General features: G+C 52.0%; 1 protein-coding gene across 6 annotated transcripts; it reads left to right on the top strand.

Moving 5' to 3' along the window:
• Positions 1-117: 117 nt before the first annotated feature.
• On the top strand, positions 118-17,243 carry PFKFB2 (6-phosphofructo-2-kinase/fructose-2,6-biphosphatase 2). 6 transcript variants are annotated; one of them, XM_080568990.1, is made up of 16 exons: positions 118-276; positions 918-1,043; positions 1,129-1,225; positions 1,876-1,942; positions 2,099-2,173; positions 2,301-2,357; positions 3,059-3,183; positions 3,546-3,753; positions 3,942-4,088; positions 4,962-5,066; positions 5,686-5,815; positions 6,655-6,717; positions 7,341-7,414; positions 9,201-9,392; positions 11,253-11,275; positions 11,824-14,250. In XM_080568990.1, exons 1-16 carry the CDS (start codon positions 159-161, stop codon positions 11,879-11,881), a joined length of 1,665 nt encoding a protein of 554 aa, XP_080425116.1. In that variant the 5' UTR covers positions 118-158; the 3' UTR covers positions 11,882-14,250. The 6 variants fall into 6 exon arrangements, 4 of the variants coding, with proteins under 4 accessions (XP_080425116.1, XP_080425117.1, XP_080425118.1 ...); XM_080568991.1 differs by having other exon boundaries at positions 11,253-11,308; XM_080568992.1 differs by lacking the exons at positions 11,253-11,275; positions 11,824-14,250 and adding an exon at positions 14,257-17,243.

The raw sequence follows: 17,243 nt of genomic DNA, 5'->3' as shown, positions 1-17,243 counted from the left end.
GGCGGGGAGGGGGGCGGTGCGAGCGCGCGCGCGCGGCGGCCGAGCCTCGGTTTGGTCCGCACGGCGGGCCCGCCCCCTCCTTTGTGACGTCACGCGGGGCGCCCTCGCGCCGCCCGCTTGCCGGCGCGCGATTTGCGTGCGATTTGCATGCGATTTGCATGCGATTTGCATGTGGCGCGGCGCGCAGCGGGGCCATGGCGGCGGCGGCAGCGGCGCGGGCGGGCGGCACCGTGCGGGGCAGCAGCGGGGCCCTGCGCGGCGGGGAGAAGCAGTGCTGTGAGTGCGGGGGGGCGCGGGGAAAGGGGGGGGGGGAAGGAAAAAAAGGGGGGAAAAAGGAGAAAAAGGGAGGGGGAAAAAAAAGGGGGGAAAAAGGGAAAGAAAGAAAAAAATAGGGTAAAAAATGAAAAAGGGAAAAATGGGGGGAAAAGGGGAGAAAAATTTCAAAAAAAAAAGGAAAAGGAAAATGGGGGAAAAAGGGGAGAAAAATGGAAAAAAAATAAGGAAAAAGGGGAAAAATGGGGAAGAGAAGGGGAAAAAAAGAAGGAAAAATGGGGGAAAAAAGAAAAAAAAAGGGAAAAAGGAAAAAAGCAGTTTCCCCTCGCTGCGTGTCCCTGGCTGCAGCCCCCCCGGTGCCGCCCGGCCCCTCATTGCCGGCCGCTGCCCCGCGGCTCCGGCTCGGTGCCGGCGTCGCCTCGGTGCCGCCGGCAGGTGCAGCCCTGCACATCGCCTCCTTGGCTGCCGCTGGCGGCGTTAGCAGCGGGGGGCACGGCTGCTGGATGTCCTGCAAGGGTCCGTCCGTCCGTCCATCCATCCATCCGTCCATCTATCCATCCGTCCATCCATCCATGCATCCATCTGCCCATCGGTCGGTGCGCCGAGCCCCCTGCTGATGCGCTGCCCCCCTGCCGTCCCCGCAGCGTGGGCGTCCTACATGACCAACTCGCCCACCCTCATCGTGATGATCGGGCTGCCCGCCCGCGGCAAGACCTACGTCTCCAAGAAGCTCACGCGCTACCTCAACTGGATCGGGGTGCCCACGCGAGGTGAGGGGCTCGGGGGGCTGCGGGTGGCTGGGGGCTGGCGGCCGAGCGCTGCCACCCTCACCGATGTGACTTTTTGTGTGCGAAGTGTTTAATTTAGGGGTGTACCGCCGGGAAGCGGTGAAGTCGTACAAGTCCTATGATTTCTTCAGGCACGATAACAAGGAGGCCATGGAGATCCGCAAGTAAGTCGGGGCGCTGAGCAGGTTGGTGGCGGTCTGGTTACTCTCAGGTGTTCGCAGCCTGTGTGCGTGCACGAAGGAGTGGTTAATGGCCACGAAATTGTGGCAGGAGACAGTGCAGCCCATGCAGGGCTCCTGCCGAAGGGTCTCCTTGGGGGGATTTTGCCACTGACTTCAGGAAAAATAGACAGACACAAAGACTGGGCTCTGAACACCCAGAGGTGCATGAAATGTGAGGCTCTGGGCACCCAGAGGTGCATTAAATGTAATGCTCTGGATGCCCAGAGGTGCATGAAATTCTGGGTACAAATCCCCTGTGGTCTCACCAGGCGTGGATTTGTGCCCTCGGGGTCTCTGGTGGGGGTGGCCTCCTGAGAGCAGCCATGGCGTGGGCTCTGCGGGGAGCCTCAGCTGGCAGAGGGAGCAATGGAAGCGTTCCTAGAGCAGGGATGTGGGCATAGGGAAATGGGAATTTGAACAGGATTCAGCTCTGCAGAGCCCCAGGGACTCGGGAGAAAGCAGGGCTGGGTGCCTCATGCAGGGAGAGAGAAGGAGTTTGGATCTCTCCCCATATCGGTGCCAGAGCGGTGATTCAGAGGACCCGAAATCTGAGTGCCGTACATCTGCTGTGACAGCGTGTTTCTCTCCTGCAGGCGCTGTGCCTTGGTGGCTCTAGAAGATGTGAAAGCTTACCTCCTGGAGGAGTGCGGGCAAATCGCTGTAAGGCTTTTCTCAACTAAACACACCTGTGGGGGTTTATGTCTGTGTTGTTCAGAGCTGCCCAGGGCATTTGGGAACCCAACTGTGATCCCAAATGATTTGAGGCTGGTTTAAAAGTGTAGATAAACTTGCTCATTGCCACTTCTTTTCTGCCAGGTGTTTGATGCGACCAACACGACTCGAGAAAGACGGGACCTGATCTTAAATTTTGCTAAAGAAAACGCTTTCAAGGTAGGGTCCCCGCACTTAACTTGTAATTGGAGTTGCTGTACCAAAGCCGTTACTGCTCCCTCGGGTAATAGCGGTTTGAGATAGAGCTCCTGGTTCTCTGAACCGTATCTCATCGCCTCCCTCCCAGGTGTTCTTCGTGGAGTCCGTCTGTGACGACCCGGAGGTGATTGCTGCCAACATCCTGGTGCGTGCGGCACTTCCAGGCCCAGCTCTCACTGCCCGTAGGAGATCGGTGCAAGGTCACCGGCGGCTTACGGGAACGACGGCAGATTGTTGGCGCGAGAGGTGTGCCCAGCACCAGGGAACTCTGAGTCCCGGTCGGGCTGGCACCGGAGGCGGCTGCGGTGCTGCTTGCGAACATCCCCTCCGCCTCTGCCTGCAGCTGGGCAGTCGGTGCCTCCCTTGGAGGGCAGCCACGGGCCACGGCTCTGCGGTTGTCACCTCGCCGCTGCAGCCCGTGGGAAGCACGGGGAGGGCTGGTGCCTAAAAACGCTCGCGGTCTGGTTTCCTACGTCCCACCTCGCAAATTAGCAGTTAAGGTTTGTAGGCTTACGAAAACTAAAGGTGCAGTTATTTAGCCCGGAAATCAAATGGAGCTGAGAAATGTTTGACCTTGAGCGTGGCTTTATTGTCAAGGGAGGACAGGCAGCGAGCGGCTCGCGGGGACGGGTGGATGGCGAGCCAGCTGTGTTTGTACCGGGGCCAAGCGCTGCAGCGGGCCTCCAGAATCGCCTTTTGTTGCCTTGCCAGGAGCAGGTTTTTCCACAGGGCGGCATGAGACAATGTTTACTTGTTTCAGAAGAGAAGAATAATGTTATTCAGCAGCGCTTTTGCTCCGTGTCGAGTTTGCTTGACTTTCACGGAGTGTCACTGTCTGTTGGCCAGGAAGTGAAAGTTTCCAGCCCTGACTACCCGGAGAGAAACAGGGAGAACGTGATGGATGATTTCCTGAAGAGGATCGAGTGCTACAAGGTCACCTACCAGCCCCTGGATCCCGACGAGTACGACAAGTAAGGAGCAAGGCCCCGGGCTGTGTTTTGTCCTCGCGCTCCGGTGCACGAAGGCGTGAGCTGCTTTGCTTTGTCGCTTTTGTCCTCCGGCTCGAGACGCTGCAGTGCTTGTGCTGAAGCCTCTGCTCTCCCAAAGCGAGGTTGCTCGCGTGAAGGTGATATCCTCGGGCCCCAAGGGATGATTTGAAAGTGATGCTCCTTGTTTAGCACGGCAGTTCAGTGTGTCTCCTGTCTGCTGAGGCAGCCCAGTGGTAGTGCTGATGCCTTTAACACAGGGTAAATAGCTAGATTACACCCGCAGATGCACGTGTGTCATTTTTAAAACCAGTCGTGTGGGTGTTCTTATTTTATGTTGACTCCAGAGATCTTTCCTTCATTAAAGTGATCAATGTGGGACAGCGGTTCCTAGTAAACAGAGTCCAGGATTACATCCAGAGTAAAATCGTCTATTACCTAATGAACATTCATGTCCAGCCGCGTACCATCTACCTTTGCCGACATGGTGAGAGTGAATATAATCTTGTTGGCAAGATTGGTGGGGATTCTGGTCTGTCACCACGAGGGAAGCAGGTACGTTTTTTTGGCAACACCCGGATTGCTGTATGTTTAAAGTGTCGTGCGAACACGGTCCGAGCCTGGCACCTGGCTCTGCGCAGGTACGGCCCCGCGGCGCTGGATCTTGTCGCGGCAGCGGAGGGGTCGGCTGGCCCCGAAACGATGCTTCCTGCGCTCTGCTAACCTCCTCTGGCCTTTTCCAGTTTGCCCAGGCACTGAAGAAGTTCATCGAGGAGCAGGAAATCGTCGACCTGAAGGTTTGGACGAGCCAGCTGAAGAGGACGATCCAGACGGCCGAGTCGCTGGGGGTGACGTACGAGCAGTGGAAGATTCTCAACGAGATCGATGCCGTGAGTGAGGGCACGGGGGGAGCACAACGCTGCCGGCAGCCTTCGGCCTTCCGAGATGGAAAGTGACATTAAAAACAAACCCACTGCAATAAACCTATATCCTGATCATCAGTCGAGCCTTCCAGCCACAGCGACGTATAACGTACTCCAGCCGTTATCGGGAGGCTTAGGATCACTTGCTGCAGGGCTGAAAATGTCTGGAAGTGTTAGACCTTGCTGCAAAGCAGCTGGTGTTGAGAAAGAGAATAACACCGAACATCCCACGCCTCTGTGGCCATGGCTGTAAAACTGTCCTGGGTGGACAAAGGTTAATACTCCCACTCCAGTTCTTTCAGGCAAAAGAAATTGCAAGATTGTTGCTGTGGAAATGAACGCTCATTTTCATCCTTTGCAAACAATTTGCAATAAAAACAAAGCCCACGGCCCTGAAATATCAGCATGTTATCTCAAATTAAAAATGAGGAAACAAGTGGTAATAATTTACAGAACATCTACCGGTTGTGCTGGGTGATTTCTTTGGCATTTCCAGCTCCCTGAATTTACTGGTGCTGTGCTCTCGGGCTGCTTGCTTCTCCTTTCTGCACCTCGTGCTGGGGTCAGGGGGACAGAAACTGCCTTGCTCAGCTCTGGGACTCAGCAGAGTTTGGAGATTTCGATGTTTTCCAGTACTGCAAGCACGTTAGGTGTAGGTGGTTCATCATTTCTAAGCCACCCTCGACCCGTGATGCACAAGCACGGTGTCGATTCTGAAATTTTCATCCCAAAACAGAATTTCTGATACCAGTCCCTTGCTATTTGTGTGCGTATATGTGCTGTATTTTGCTGTGCTTCTGTTGAAACAAGCTGTGTTGTAACAAGTTCTACTTCCTCCAGGGGGTATGTGAAGAAATGACCTACGCAGAAATTGAAGCCAAGTATCCCGACGAGTTTGCCTTGAGGGATCAAGAAAAATACCTTTATCGCTATCCTGGAGGAGAGGTGAAAGCACTTAGGAAAAACAATAAGCTACAGTGTGTGGCCAACAGATGCATGATGTGTGAAGGACTTTGCTTAATTTCAGCTTTCTGTCCCCACTGTTTGTGTTAGGAATTGAAACCATTAGGATCCCCAGATCTCTTTTAGAGGAGAGGTTATTTTGGTGTGTGTAACGTCGGTGTGCTAATGATGCCGTACTAATGGGGCCGCTCGAGTCCTTGACGCTCTCCTCGCCCAGAGGTTTTTGCACTACACTCATGGGCTGAGGCCTGAGGTGTCCCTGTGGAAAACCACCTTGGGCAGAAATGACTGGGGAGGGGGGGGGTACAGAGTCATTTCTGGTTTTACTTCACAACCTTAGTTAAATGTATCGTTGTCATTTTTTTTTATTTTAACAGAGTTATCGGTAATCTGAATCTCGCAGTAACCTGAGGGTTGCTGACATCCATTTCACCTTGTGCTGTTTCCTTTTTTTTCCTCCCTGTATTTACTGGATCACCCACGACTTCTGCAGTTTGTTTTAACTGATATTTTCCTGAATGCGAAGCCGTGCTAATTGCTACTTCTGCTTTCAGCGTATGTTTATAAAACCCCTTGCAAAACTCCTGTTTTGTTTTTTCAGTCCTACCAGGACTTGGTTCAGCGCCTGGAGCCGGTAATTATGGAGCTGGAACGTCAAGGCAACGTCCTCGTTATCTCCCACCAGGCAGTTATGAGGTGCCTCTTGGCTTATTTTCTTGACAAGAGCGCAGGTACAAAAATAAGCGCGTGATGTTAGGGGCTGGCTTCTATTTCTGCTTCCTTTCCAGAGTTTTTGGGAAGGTGGCTTGTAATTGCTGTTTTGATTTTTGCAGCAGAGGAGTTGCTTAAAAAGGAAATAAAAACACTTGTGAAATGCTTTAACCGTTGCATTTCAGCAGAGCTTTGCAGGAACCTCTGCTTGTGATGAGTGCAGGGGCAGAAAGCTGTCTTTTTGATGCCTGCCCTGATGTTTTTCTGCTCAGCCCTTGTTTCTGCAGCTGTTTCAACCAGTCGCCTTTCCAAAATCTCAGTGGGATTAATTTTTAATGTAAGGACACAGTTTTCTGGTACATCAGTAGTCTGTGAGGGCTTGCCAGCAGTCCTGCACCTCTGAGTGGCGCTGATCCAGCGCATGGTGTGCCGGCGACAAGGTGCTGGGTTAAAACTCAGCGAAACTAAAATTCAGTGCAAAACTCTCATCACTGCTCGTCCTTGCTTTGCAAACAGTGAAACGTACCGATCGGCTTGGAGGTGTAAATAGTGGGGGAAAAGTACTATTTAACGTTATTCAGAGCAAGAAAACGATCAGGCAGCCGAAACCCCAGACCCTAAGAGAAATCGAGGTGTTGCTCGAGGGTGCCGGTGGCTGGGGGAACGGAGGGTGCGTGCCCCCGCTCTGTGATGCAGGCCAGAGGTGTGCTCGGCCGCGGCGTTCCTCCGCGCTGCCGTTGGGGCGGGCTCCTCTGGATGGCGGTGTGCGCTGCGTGGCGGCTGGGTGGCTGCGCTGAAATAGCTGTTACTGGAAAGAAAAGGGGATAAGGTGCACGGGTGACGCCTGCCTCTCTCGCAGACGAGCTGCCCTACCTGCGGTGCCCCCTGCACACCATCCTCAAGCTCACCCCGGTTGCGTACGGTACGTGCCTCCTGTTTTTTTTGTTTTGTTTTGTTTTTTTTATTTTTCCCTGGTTTATATGAATCTGATTATGGTATCTGTGTGCAGAAGTAGCAGGACTTGCTCTCAATGCGCCCGGAGATGTTCTGGACACAAAAAGGCACCAAAGAGTGGGAGGTTTTGGGGGGACAGTGGAAGGGGGATGGATGGTTTTGGGGTTTTGTTTATCCACATGGGGATACAAGTGGTCTCCCACGGCTTCTCTCTTAAATAATAACATCCCACTCTGGGCTTTATTTGTCGATGAAGAAGCCTGTTTGTCCCTCACGCCTGGATTTGCCTCTGGGTGCAGTGAGTTAAAAGCAGCTTTGCTGGATAAGCGTGTAGTTCTCTTGGCATGTGGCTGCCTGCAAGGTGTCGCTGTGCTTTTACAGTGAAGGTCAAAGCCAGAGAGTGATTTAAGTGTAAATTCTCTGTTAATTTGGAATGAAATGTTTATGAGTTTTTGGCTGTTGTTTTGTTTATTTTTTTAAACAAGTAACAAACTTACTTCTGCTCACTTTACGTGCTCTTTTTAATACATTTTAAAAAATAGATAATAAATTACAATTCCTCATGTAAACTTCTCTTTCTTTTTGGCAAAGGTTGTAAAGTGGAGACAATTACCCTGAACGTAGAAGCAGTGAACACCCACCGTGACAAACCTTCTCTGAACTCAGTAAGTCCTGGTGCAGAATTTTGGCTTTTGTTTCAGGCAGTCACCAAACACTTGCCTTCTTTGAATACAACCAAAGTGAGACAATAACTTCTTAAACTCTTAAGGTTCTTAAATACCTGCTAGAAGAGGCTGGCTGCTTTCAATGACCAGAAAGACTTTCTTCAGAAGTAGTCCCCAGAAGTAGGACTAATGGTTGGTAGAATTGCACGTGCTTCCCAAACAAGAGGGAGATATTTGTAAGAATTGTTCTAGGGAGCAGAATGGAGAAACTGAAGTCACTTTGGTCAGGATGTACTTTTTAAATTCCAGGTCTTGTTCTCAGTTTTTTATGAAGTGTTTGTTGACGCTTGCTTGTGTTGATTGCAGTAATTCCAAAAAGACATGTCAGAGTATTTAAAATTAATTCTTCTTGCTGTCTTCATCAGCTTTGTCTCCTTCAGAAAGCCACGGGTGGCGTCAGGCTGGGCACGGAGGCTGGGCTGGTGCCTTGGGGTGGCTTTTGGTGGGGTTGGCAGCCCCCAGGACAGGGTTGCTGCTGTGCATGCCAGTGGAAAGCACAGGATTCATCCCTCGGTTTGCGATGATGTGTGTGGATTGCTGAGAGATGCGGGGATCTTTCTTTGCCCTTGTCTCTGCAGGTCTGACCTGCATTTTACAGGCTTTCTGTGCAAGTTAAGGCTGTGCTGCTACTAAGCTTGTATGTGTGTACCAAAGCGTAGGGAGCAGGAGCTGAGGTCCGTGCTACCTCCCATGTTCTGTGGATCTTCTTGCAGCAGCAGTGGGAACGTGCACTGCTTCCAGCCCAGTCAGTAGCTGGTTTTGTTTAGGAAGCCCTGCTTTGCAGTGACTCAGGCAACCGTTCAGCTATCTACCTGGCTCAGCAAAGCTCTGAAGTATGTGCCAAATCTGTGGAGTTACTGTTGGTTTTGGTGCTCGCTTTTGCAGGCGTGGTTCTGTTTTGCAGAGGGACTAAGCTCGGAGCACCCGCAGGCTTTGCTCCCCGGTTAAACACCACAAACCAACTCGCTGCTATGAGTAGATCTGATCTAATTGATCACGTTTTGCGTTCTTTTGGTGCATTTAGGCTTTTTGCTGCCTCTTGTCATTGTAGGAGGTTTTATAAAGATCTCTAAAGGTGAAAAGTTATTTGCCGGTTGCCTCGAATACAGTTATTTTTGTGTCCTGGCATAAAAAGGGCAGAGCCAGGAGCTCCTCTATGCTGAGGGAATCCTAAACAATAGGTGGAAAACCTGGAAAATGCATCTCTAGTTGGAGGGCTTGCAGAGCTAAGATGCCAAATGCTAAATGAGGATGTTCAGCAAGATTTTTGTGGCTGGTCCCTTTCTGGTGGTGCCTAGTCAGGCATTTATTGCTTAGCTACTTCTGTGTGATTCCCACATTGCAGTCGTTGGTGCCCGCTCGGAGGAGTCGGAGGCTGTTCCTGGTGGTTTGTGCTTACTTTGGAGCACAGCTGCTTTGAGACCAGAAGTACAAATAAGGGAAGTTTTGTACTTGATTTTTTTTCTGAAGTTGATGGTAAAAATAAGTAAGCAAAAAATAAAGAATCCCAGAGAGAAGTAAAACTGCTGAAAAAGCAGACTGCTAGCAGACTTTGGGCTTGACCAGCCAACAAAGAGGTCATTTCCTACCACGCGCCCGGTGCTGTTCGGCCACTGTCTGCACGTGGCAGTGGCTGGAGGCTCTCAGGTGCCTGCAGGTGTGTGATGTGGTTGTAAACTCTGCTTCCACTTTTCCATGCCTCGCAACATCCTCTGTCTCTGCTCAGAACAACCTTCCCACCAGCCAAAGCCCGGTGAGGATGAGAAGGAGCAGCCTCACCCCGCGGGCCAGCGCAGACACAGAGCAGCGCCCACGGCATCACAGCGTTGGGAGCAAGCCCCTCGACCCGCTGGGGCCCTTCCCCTTCCTGGAAGCTCGAGGTGGATCTGGTCGGCCGCGGCTGCCAGCCGGTGTCCAGGTGGTACCTTGCCTCTGCTACCCCTCCCCGGCCACCCCGCGTGCCGCCGCTGTCACCCCGCCATGGCACTGGTCCTGGCTGCAATCCCCTGCTGGGGTCTGGGATGCTGCCACTGATGCACTCAAAAATCGTGCTGGATTAGGTGCCCTGTTTAAAATAATAATAATAATAATAATAAATCACCCCACTAAACTAGAATTGTGGTGCCAGAGGGTTACAAAATTAGGCTCCATGCAGGCGAGTTCCCATCAGTACCACAGGGTTTTTGTAGGGTGGTTGGTTCTGGGTAACGTCTTGCTTTTTGTAGGGTGGTTGGTTCTGGGTAACATCTTGCTTTCCAGCAAAAACTTGCCTGGGAAGAGTTACAGATACTTTCTCTGTCCAGGTGTGGTAGTGCCTAACAGTGACAGCCGAGCATTGCTCTAGCTGTGGCACAGCAGGTCAGGAAGGCTTTGTGTTTGTGGTGATGGAGCCCATTTTCCTACAGATCCCATCAGTAGGTGGTTGAGCAAAGTTTGGGCTTCTGGTGTTTGGGTGCTGCTTGGTTTTTGGCAGCTGGCTTTTCTTTTGGCTTGAAAGAACGATAGAGTTGTAGAATATCCTGAGATGGAGGGGAGCCATGAGGATCATCGAGTCCAGCTCCTGGGCCAACACGTAGGGCCTCATCAGGATTGTGTGTGAAGCCCTGTTTGCTTCTTTGCTCGTTAAAAATCATCTCTCTTTGCTAAGTTAGGAGTTTTTGTGTGCCTGGAAGGCAGAACAGGCTGCACGCTGCCTCCCATCATGAGGCAGAGGAGGCATGAGGGGCTCCTGGCTGGGATCCTCGTGTGGTTGGTTCCCCTCAGTGCAGCCTGAGAGCTCCTTTCAGCAGGACAGCCTGGGGTGGCTCTTTTGTAAGAATGTTAATTTTATTTTTAAGATAACAACGGAGAACAATTTTTATCTTGGATACTTTTCAGCTCGATGTTTTCCAAGCTATTCAGTGAGCCCTGCTTCTTGTTCTTCCTATTAGTAGAGTAAGTGGTCAGAGGGAAAGGGGCCATGCGCAGGTGAACACTGCTGGTGCTTTCACACATGGCAAACGTCAGCACGAGGCTTGGACATCTCCAGAGACCTGGGCTCCAGTGGGACTGGATCAGACAGGGCTGCTGGTGTTTGCATTAGGAGTGAGTTTGGCCCATAGCTGTTATCTGATGAATCGCAGCGGGAGAGGACCATGGCTTCCTGGGGTCCCAGGTGCTCTGAATTTGTTGGGGCAGTGAGCAATGAGCAGCTGCTAGCCCAGTTTAGCAGCCATTAGCCCAGTTTAGCAGCCGTTAGCCCCACTTGTCGTCAGCACCATGGGTCAGTCGTCCCGTTCCTGGCCCCAGACTGCAGGAGGGGTCAGTGCAGAGCCTGCATCCAGCATTTGTGGGTCACGGGAGGCAGAAGTGGGCAAGTCTGTGCTGGCTCTGTGTGCTCCGTGCTGCTTCTGAAGCCTCCCAGAGCTCAGGTTCCTTGGAGGTCTCTGCAGCTGCTCCTGCCCTGGCTGTCCGCTGTTGGCAGTCGTACCGCTTGTAATCATAACGCAGCGTTGAAAACTTTGGAGCGTTTCAAAGCCGCCTGGAGTCGGTGTGGGTGGGGATTGGGAGTGCTGTTCTGAACCTCTCACCTGAACGGAGCCGCTCGAGGAGCCGCAGCAGGCGGCGTGCATGGCTTGTAGCAGCGGCTGTCACACCAGGCCGCGGCGACCTCCCTGCCCTGAGACCCTTGGGTTGCTTCACTTCATTCCTCACCTGCTTCAGTGCCATTCCTATTGCTGCTAAACCGTCTCGAAAATGCACTACGAGCTCTCCTGTGCTGTTTCTTTTTCCTTTGCAGCCTCCAGTGGGAAATGCTTGCCTGTGAGTACCACTGACAGCAGCTTGTGTGTTGTGGTTAGTAAGTAGGCCTTCCCCTGACTCTAGGTGCATGGACACCGCTTTGGGGAAAGGCGACTGCTCGGGGCAGAAGGAGGTCTTGCTGTGTAAAAATCCCTCACTGAGGGGGGACCACTGCTCTGCAGGGCTCCCGCTGGTGCACGTGCATGGCCCCCAGAGCAGGATGCTGGAGCTTGCTCTGGGCACCCCGAGTCCCGTCCACGACCTGTCCCCGCTGTCAGCCTTGGGGCGCTGCCGTAACAGGGCCTTGCAGGAGGCATCTGATGGCAGTCTGCGCTGGGTGCTGCATGCCTGTGTCTCAAAGCGAGCCGCGTGGGAAGGGGGCTCTGATTTGTGTTGTGGGGAGCACGCTTGGAAAGCAGCTTCGTGAATGGGCCTTGCTGTGCTGGTGGCATCGCCACCGCCTCCTCGCTGTCACGGCCCCACGGGGGCACCTTTGGGGTGAGCAGGGCAGGGCTGGCTGTCTCCCACCACAAAGGGAGGATGTTCTCTTGTCTGTCGCCCCTCTCCAGAGAGCCAGCAGCCAGCATCACCCAGGAGACCTCGGGCTCGCTCTCGGCCTCCGAGTGAGGCGGGCGGAGGAGACGTTTGCTGCTGCCGCGCTGAGGCCGGGGGTGCCCTCGCCCCGCTGCGCACCCGCTGGCCTCGAGGCCGTCCCTCGGTGCGACCCCTCGCTGGGCTTAGCAGACGCTTCTCCTCATGCAGGACGTGCAGCGTTGATGTTTCTGTCTTGTAGAAGTTTTGTCGCCGTTTAGTTTTGTGGACCTGACTGTACAGCGTGCTATTTCCCCATGGGATGGCTCTGGGCAGGCGCCGTGCCTGGCTTCCCGGCACAGTGCCACGCTGCTCCCCGTGTGATCGGGATACCAGCCTGCTTTTACTTGTCCTTGGAAGTGTTGTGGCCCTGGGAGGCTTTGGGCTTTGCACCTGTGCTGCTGCGAAGGCGGATGTTGGGTGTTGCTGCTCTGGGGCTACCGGGAAATCCTCTTGCCTGCTGGTGCATTGCCTTCAAATTTAGAGAAGAACTGAATTTAGTGTAAAGAAAGTAAAGTGGTAGCCAGTCCCATTTCCTGGCAAATCAAGAAAAGAAGATTAAGGTTTGGCTGGGAGGTTGTGCCTGGGTTTTGCCCGGAGGCTGGGTGAACCCAGGCACAGTTTCTGCTGAAATGGAGGGAGAAAGGTTTCTGCCTGGGTGGTGTTCCTCCACGTCTCAGCACCCCTGCTGGAATGCATTTGGCCATTTGGATGAACAGATTTTGGTTTTGTCAAAAGTCTGATTTTGCACTTTATCCTCAAAGTGAAGCTCTTCCAACTTTTCTTCAATGATACTCCCCTGCCTTTCCGCACAGCCAGTAATTGTACGCATTTCTTGGGAGAAAAAGGGCCAATTTTGATCTGGCAATTGATCTTAAATGTGTCTTTCCTGTTCCCTGGCTTTATGGCGTCCTTAATAATGCTGCAGAGGAGCTGTCTTAATGATGAAGCAGCAGGACTGTCCTGCCAAAGCTGCAGAAGCGCACAAAACGTCAGCTCAGGTGTTGGGGTGGCGCCTCGCACGGTGCTGGGGCTTTCCCTGGAATTGTCCAGCGGGTCACGATGTGAGCACTGGGACCTTCCTCCTGACCCTGCCTGTCTCCACAGGTTTCAGAGTTAATGGTGAAGATGGGGGGAAAAGCAGAAAGAACCTGGCATGGGGGAGCCTGCAATAAGTCTGATAAGTCATCAGATTGTTCCTATGCTTAGGAACTTAGAATCAAATAAGAGAAAACATGTCCACAGGCTAAAAGTTGAGCCTTACTGACCTGTTCAGCTTTGCCTTTATACTCTGAACCGAAAGGAGCCGTGTTTAGAAAATGAATGTATATGCCAGCTTTGAAAAATCACTTTTCTAACTCTGTGCTTCAAGTGTTTGTTTTCCCTTTGTTTAAAAAAAAAAAAGATTCCTTGGAAGGGAGCTTGGTCCAACTTCCTTGATTCCTGTACAAATTCTGTCTTTATCTTGGTGTTCTGCTTGAGAAAACAACATGTGAGCAGGTCTTGTGGATTAACTCTATCTGATGATGGTTTTCGGTGTTGCTGTCAACTGTTCAGATTTTTATTTTTTTTCCAATTGCAAATGGAAAGAATGTAGGGTCTGAGTTTCCTGGATGCTGGATCAAAATGTTGATGGTTATTGTTAATTGTCAGCGTGATAGCTGTGCTGTTTCTTTATTGCAAAACAGCTCTGAGACAAACTGTACATACCGATTGACACATCCATTGCAGTCTCCAAAAACGCTGCAGCCGAGCAGAGCGGGCACTGAGCGTTGTGGCTCAGGTCCCTTGAGATCATTTGCTTTGCTCCAAGCCATTGAATGAGCAGCAGCTGCTTTAGGCCGTCCTGGCTGCCGGGTTTTAATCTACGTGCTTGTGCATTTGTAAATATCTAACTCGCTTGTACTGACACGAGTGTGTTCTTGTCTTCTCTCCGACCCTCAGGGAGGCAGTGGAAGGCATTTTATCAGAACTAGAAGTATTTATCATGGCTAATATGCAAGGGTATTACTGTAATGTTTCTTACATCTGTCCTGGAAGTGTAATTTCCTGTGGAGAAGGTGAATAAAACCGAGTAACCTCCAGTACCAAGTGGCTTCGTTATTGCCTGCCTTCCTGCGAGACCCTCGCTGAACCGCAGCCTGCCTGGTCTCGGGGCTGGGAAGAGGCAGCACACGGAGCTCTGCGGGGGGCTGCAGGGCGATGTGAAGTGGGAAAGCAACACAGGAGAGATTATTTACTCGGGGACAAGTGAATGAGTAAACCCTCGGGTAGATCTGCCAGGTAGCCCAGCCGTGTGGAGCTGCCGGACTGCTGCAAAGTGCCTGTGTCCGTCCTGGGCTCTGTCCCAGGATTTACCATGCCCTGCTTTAGCCGTGTTATAACCCGTACCCCTTCTCTCTTATTCGCAGAGGATGGCTGGTTTAGCCATGTAGAAGCCGGTGGCTTCACCTCGAAGGCAGCCGGGACGTCGGTGGCCGGGAGGAGCGCGGCGCGGGGAGCCCTGAGCCGGCGGCACCGCGGGGAGCACAGTGAGCCCTGGGCGCTCCGGCCAGCAGTGTCCTCGCTCGTGTGCTTCGCAGCCTCTGTGTCCTGTCCTTCCGAATGCCGAAATGTCTACCAGTGACACTGGAGAGATTTTTATCACAAAGATTTTTAAACCGCTTTTAATGTGCATGTGTGTGCGTGAGCGAGCGCGTCCCCGAGCCTGTTGCGAGAGGTGCGTGCTGCTCGGCCCCGCGGGGGTCGGGGTCATCCCCTGCACCTCTCCTCCCGTCGGATGGCGTGAGTATCTGCAGCGTGTGCGAGGACGAAGCTGTTTTCTGCACATTTCTGTACTTGCTGAAGTAGCTTTTATTGGAAGATGTTCTCAGCATGCCTAATCCCATTTAACTTTGCTTTCGTGGCTGCTGATTTGGATCCCCAGACCTGAGCCTCTTTCTTTGGTTTGGGAAGGGTTTTTTTGCACGTGGCAGTGCAGAAGGTGTGCATGGGGTTGGCTGATCCCAGGAGAAGCCCCCTATGGGGGGACAGAAGTGCCCAGTGCCCTCTGCGAACAGCCGAGCTGCCAGTGCTGCTGCTCCTGCTGCAAGGCTTGCCCTGTCTGCCTTTCTCCTGGGCTCTGTGGATGCTTTTCTCTCTTGCAACAGAAAATCCTCGCTCTGCCCTGCACTGTCTTGCTCCTGCATTCCACATTTAACGTCCTGTTCCTTTTACCTTAGCCAGAACCTCTCAAAATAAGCTCGGATGTTTGTCCCTGCGTGCTCGCACACGAGCAGTGCATCCACAGGGCTTGGATTGTAGACAGAGGTTGAGTAACATTAATTCTGCAGAACATTTCCTATTTCTCAAGTTACTGTTGTTTTCAGAGGCTATGGGTGAGGTGAAGAGGAGCAGCGAGGAGGTACAGTTGTCTCTTGTACCAAGTTTTAGGCCCTCAACACATTTCTGAACTTGCATACCATTAAGCTGTGAAAGTTACTGCTGTTTAATGCTGCCTTTCAGAGAGTTTAAGCTCTTTTAGTACTTAGGACATGGTGCAACTCCTGCGGCGCTGGCTGCCAGTTGCTGGAGCACCCTGCCGAGCTGGGGGGCAAGCGACCCCCCGGATGTTCAGTTTTGTCCCACGAGCCTTGACTTGTGTTTTGCCAAACTCCATTTGTCTCACTCCTACTGTTTTCAGACTCCTACAGTCTTTTACAACAAAGACAAAACTGTCAGGCTTGCAGTCCCAAGGTTAGGTGAAGAAACGAGCGTTTAGGTACAAGCAGGAGGCTGTCACGGACCTGCTGCTTCCAGTAACTCCAGGATCTGTGTGAGCAACCTCTGGGACCCAGGCCGCTTATTTTAAAGGCGTAAATAAATGCCAGGCACACCCCATCTGAGCCCCAGAAATGCAGGCTTTCTCTGCCCTTGCTGCCACGGAGCTCAGCAGCCCAAAGCCTGAGGTTTACCTGGGGATTTTGAGAGCTCAGAGCCAGTTGTTTTAAACATTCCCTGAGCTTTAATTCTCTAAAGCTGAGATAGAGAGGGCCACGGTTACGGTGCTTAGAAATAAACCAGAAAAAAGGGAAGGAGGGAAAAGGGGGGAAAAAAATGAAGGAAGAGGTTTATAGCCTATATAGCATAGCAGTGCTCGCTTGTGCTTTCTGCCCCTTCCTGCAGTAATCCTGTAAACGCACAAAGTGGCGCCGGGACAGGCTGCCTGCCTCTACAAACCTGCTGCACGGGAAGAGCCCGTGGAAACGCACTGTGAGATGTTAACGCACAACATGCTGTCATGACCTTACACGGCGATAAGGAGTTAATTCTGTTTGTATCAGTGAGTGGCTAATGGCTGTACCGAGACAGATGTCTCTTTTTACCTGCCAGAACTCACCAATGTAGCTGCTAATACATTGGCAGTCATAACTTTTAAATCACTGCTAAAAATCAGGATGGAGCCTCCCAGACCCACCTGCAGGAGTCAGGATGCGAGCCTCAGTGTTTTAAAGCCTAATTATAGCTTCTCCTCCTGCTTTTTAACTTGTAAAAGGTGTAAATATGTGTGTCTGTAAAGCAGGGCATTAGAAAATTTTGTGGAGACCATGTACGGGTGATGCTAGCGAGCGCATGCCTCTCCCCATGCCCAAACGGCCGGGTGGGTGCCAGGTATTTCCTTGAAACCACCTGATTCCCTTGGCACTATTCACGCAAATACCCCAGAATAAACAAAGATTGCACAATTTACATGAATTTAAGATTAGCAGGGGCTTGTGCTGTTGGTCATAGCAGAGCCGTTGTGTTAGGCTGAGCAGATCCAAGCCCTGTTCAAAGCACTCCGGTAGTTCACAAAGGGCTGAGTGTAGGTGTGTGGAAGTGGACTTGTCTGCTTCGTGAGCGTTGCACCAAGACTAGATCTCGGTGATTCTGTGATCTTTCTGTATTTCCCTGTCTTTCTCCATCCATGTTCAGTGTCAGAGGTGCAGTGAGCACTGCCGCAGTGAATGCCGTCCCTGCGGTCTGGGCGCTTGCTGTCACAGCAGCGTTACGTCCTGGTTTAGAGAAAAATGTCATCACTCATGCAAAAATCTGTTCAATTTCTGCTGCCAGCGGGGCTGGGGCCCTGCCCTGTGCTGGTCTCGGGGTGCTGGCAGCGCTGCGCCTCGCTGCTGCTGCATCGCTGAGCGCCGCTCGCAAGCTGCATCTCTGCGTGGCGTGCATGGCGAGGTGAACGTTACGTGTTTACGTGCTATTTTGTTATGTTACTGCTTTCTAATGATTTTTTTTTTAGCTTTTTAGGAGAAAAAAAAGCAATGTATGCAAACTTGTGCTGTGTGTTGTGTATTCTTTGCATTTATGCATAAATATCCCATGGGCATTTATTTACAATAAAGAGATTAAAAAAAAAAAAACAAAA

Source organism: Anser brachyrhynchus, assembly GCF_964034855.1.
Source record: "Anser brachyrhynchus genome assembly, chromosome: 27".
NCBI classification, from domain to species: domain Eukaryota; kingdom Metazoa; phylum Chordata; class Aves; order Anseriformes; family Anatidae; genus Anser; species Anser brachyrhynchus.
This window is presented reverse-complemented; position numbering and strand designations above follow the sequence as displayed.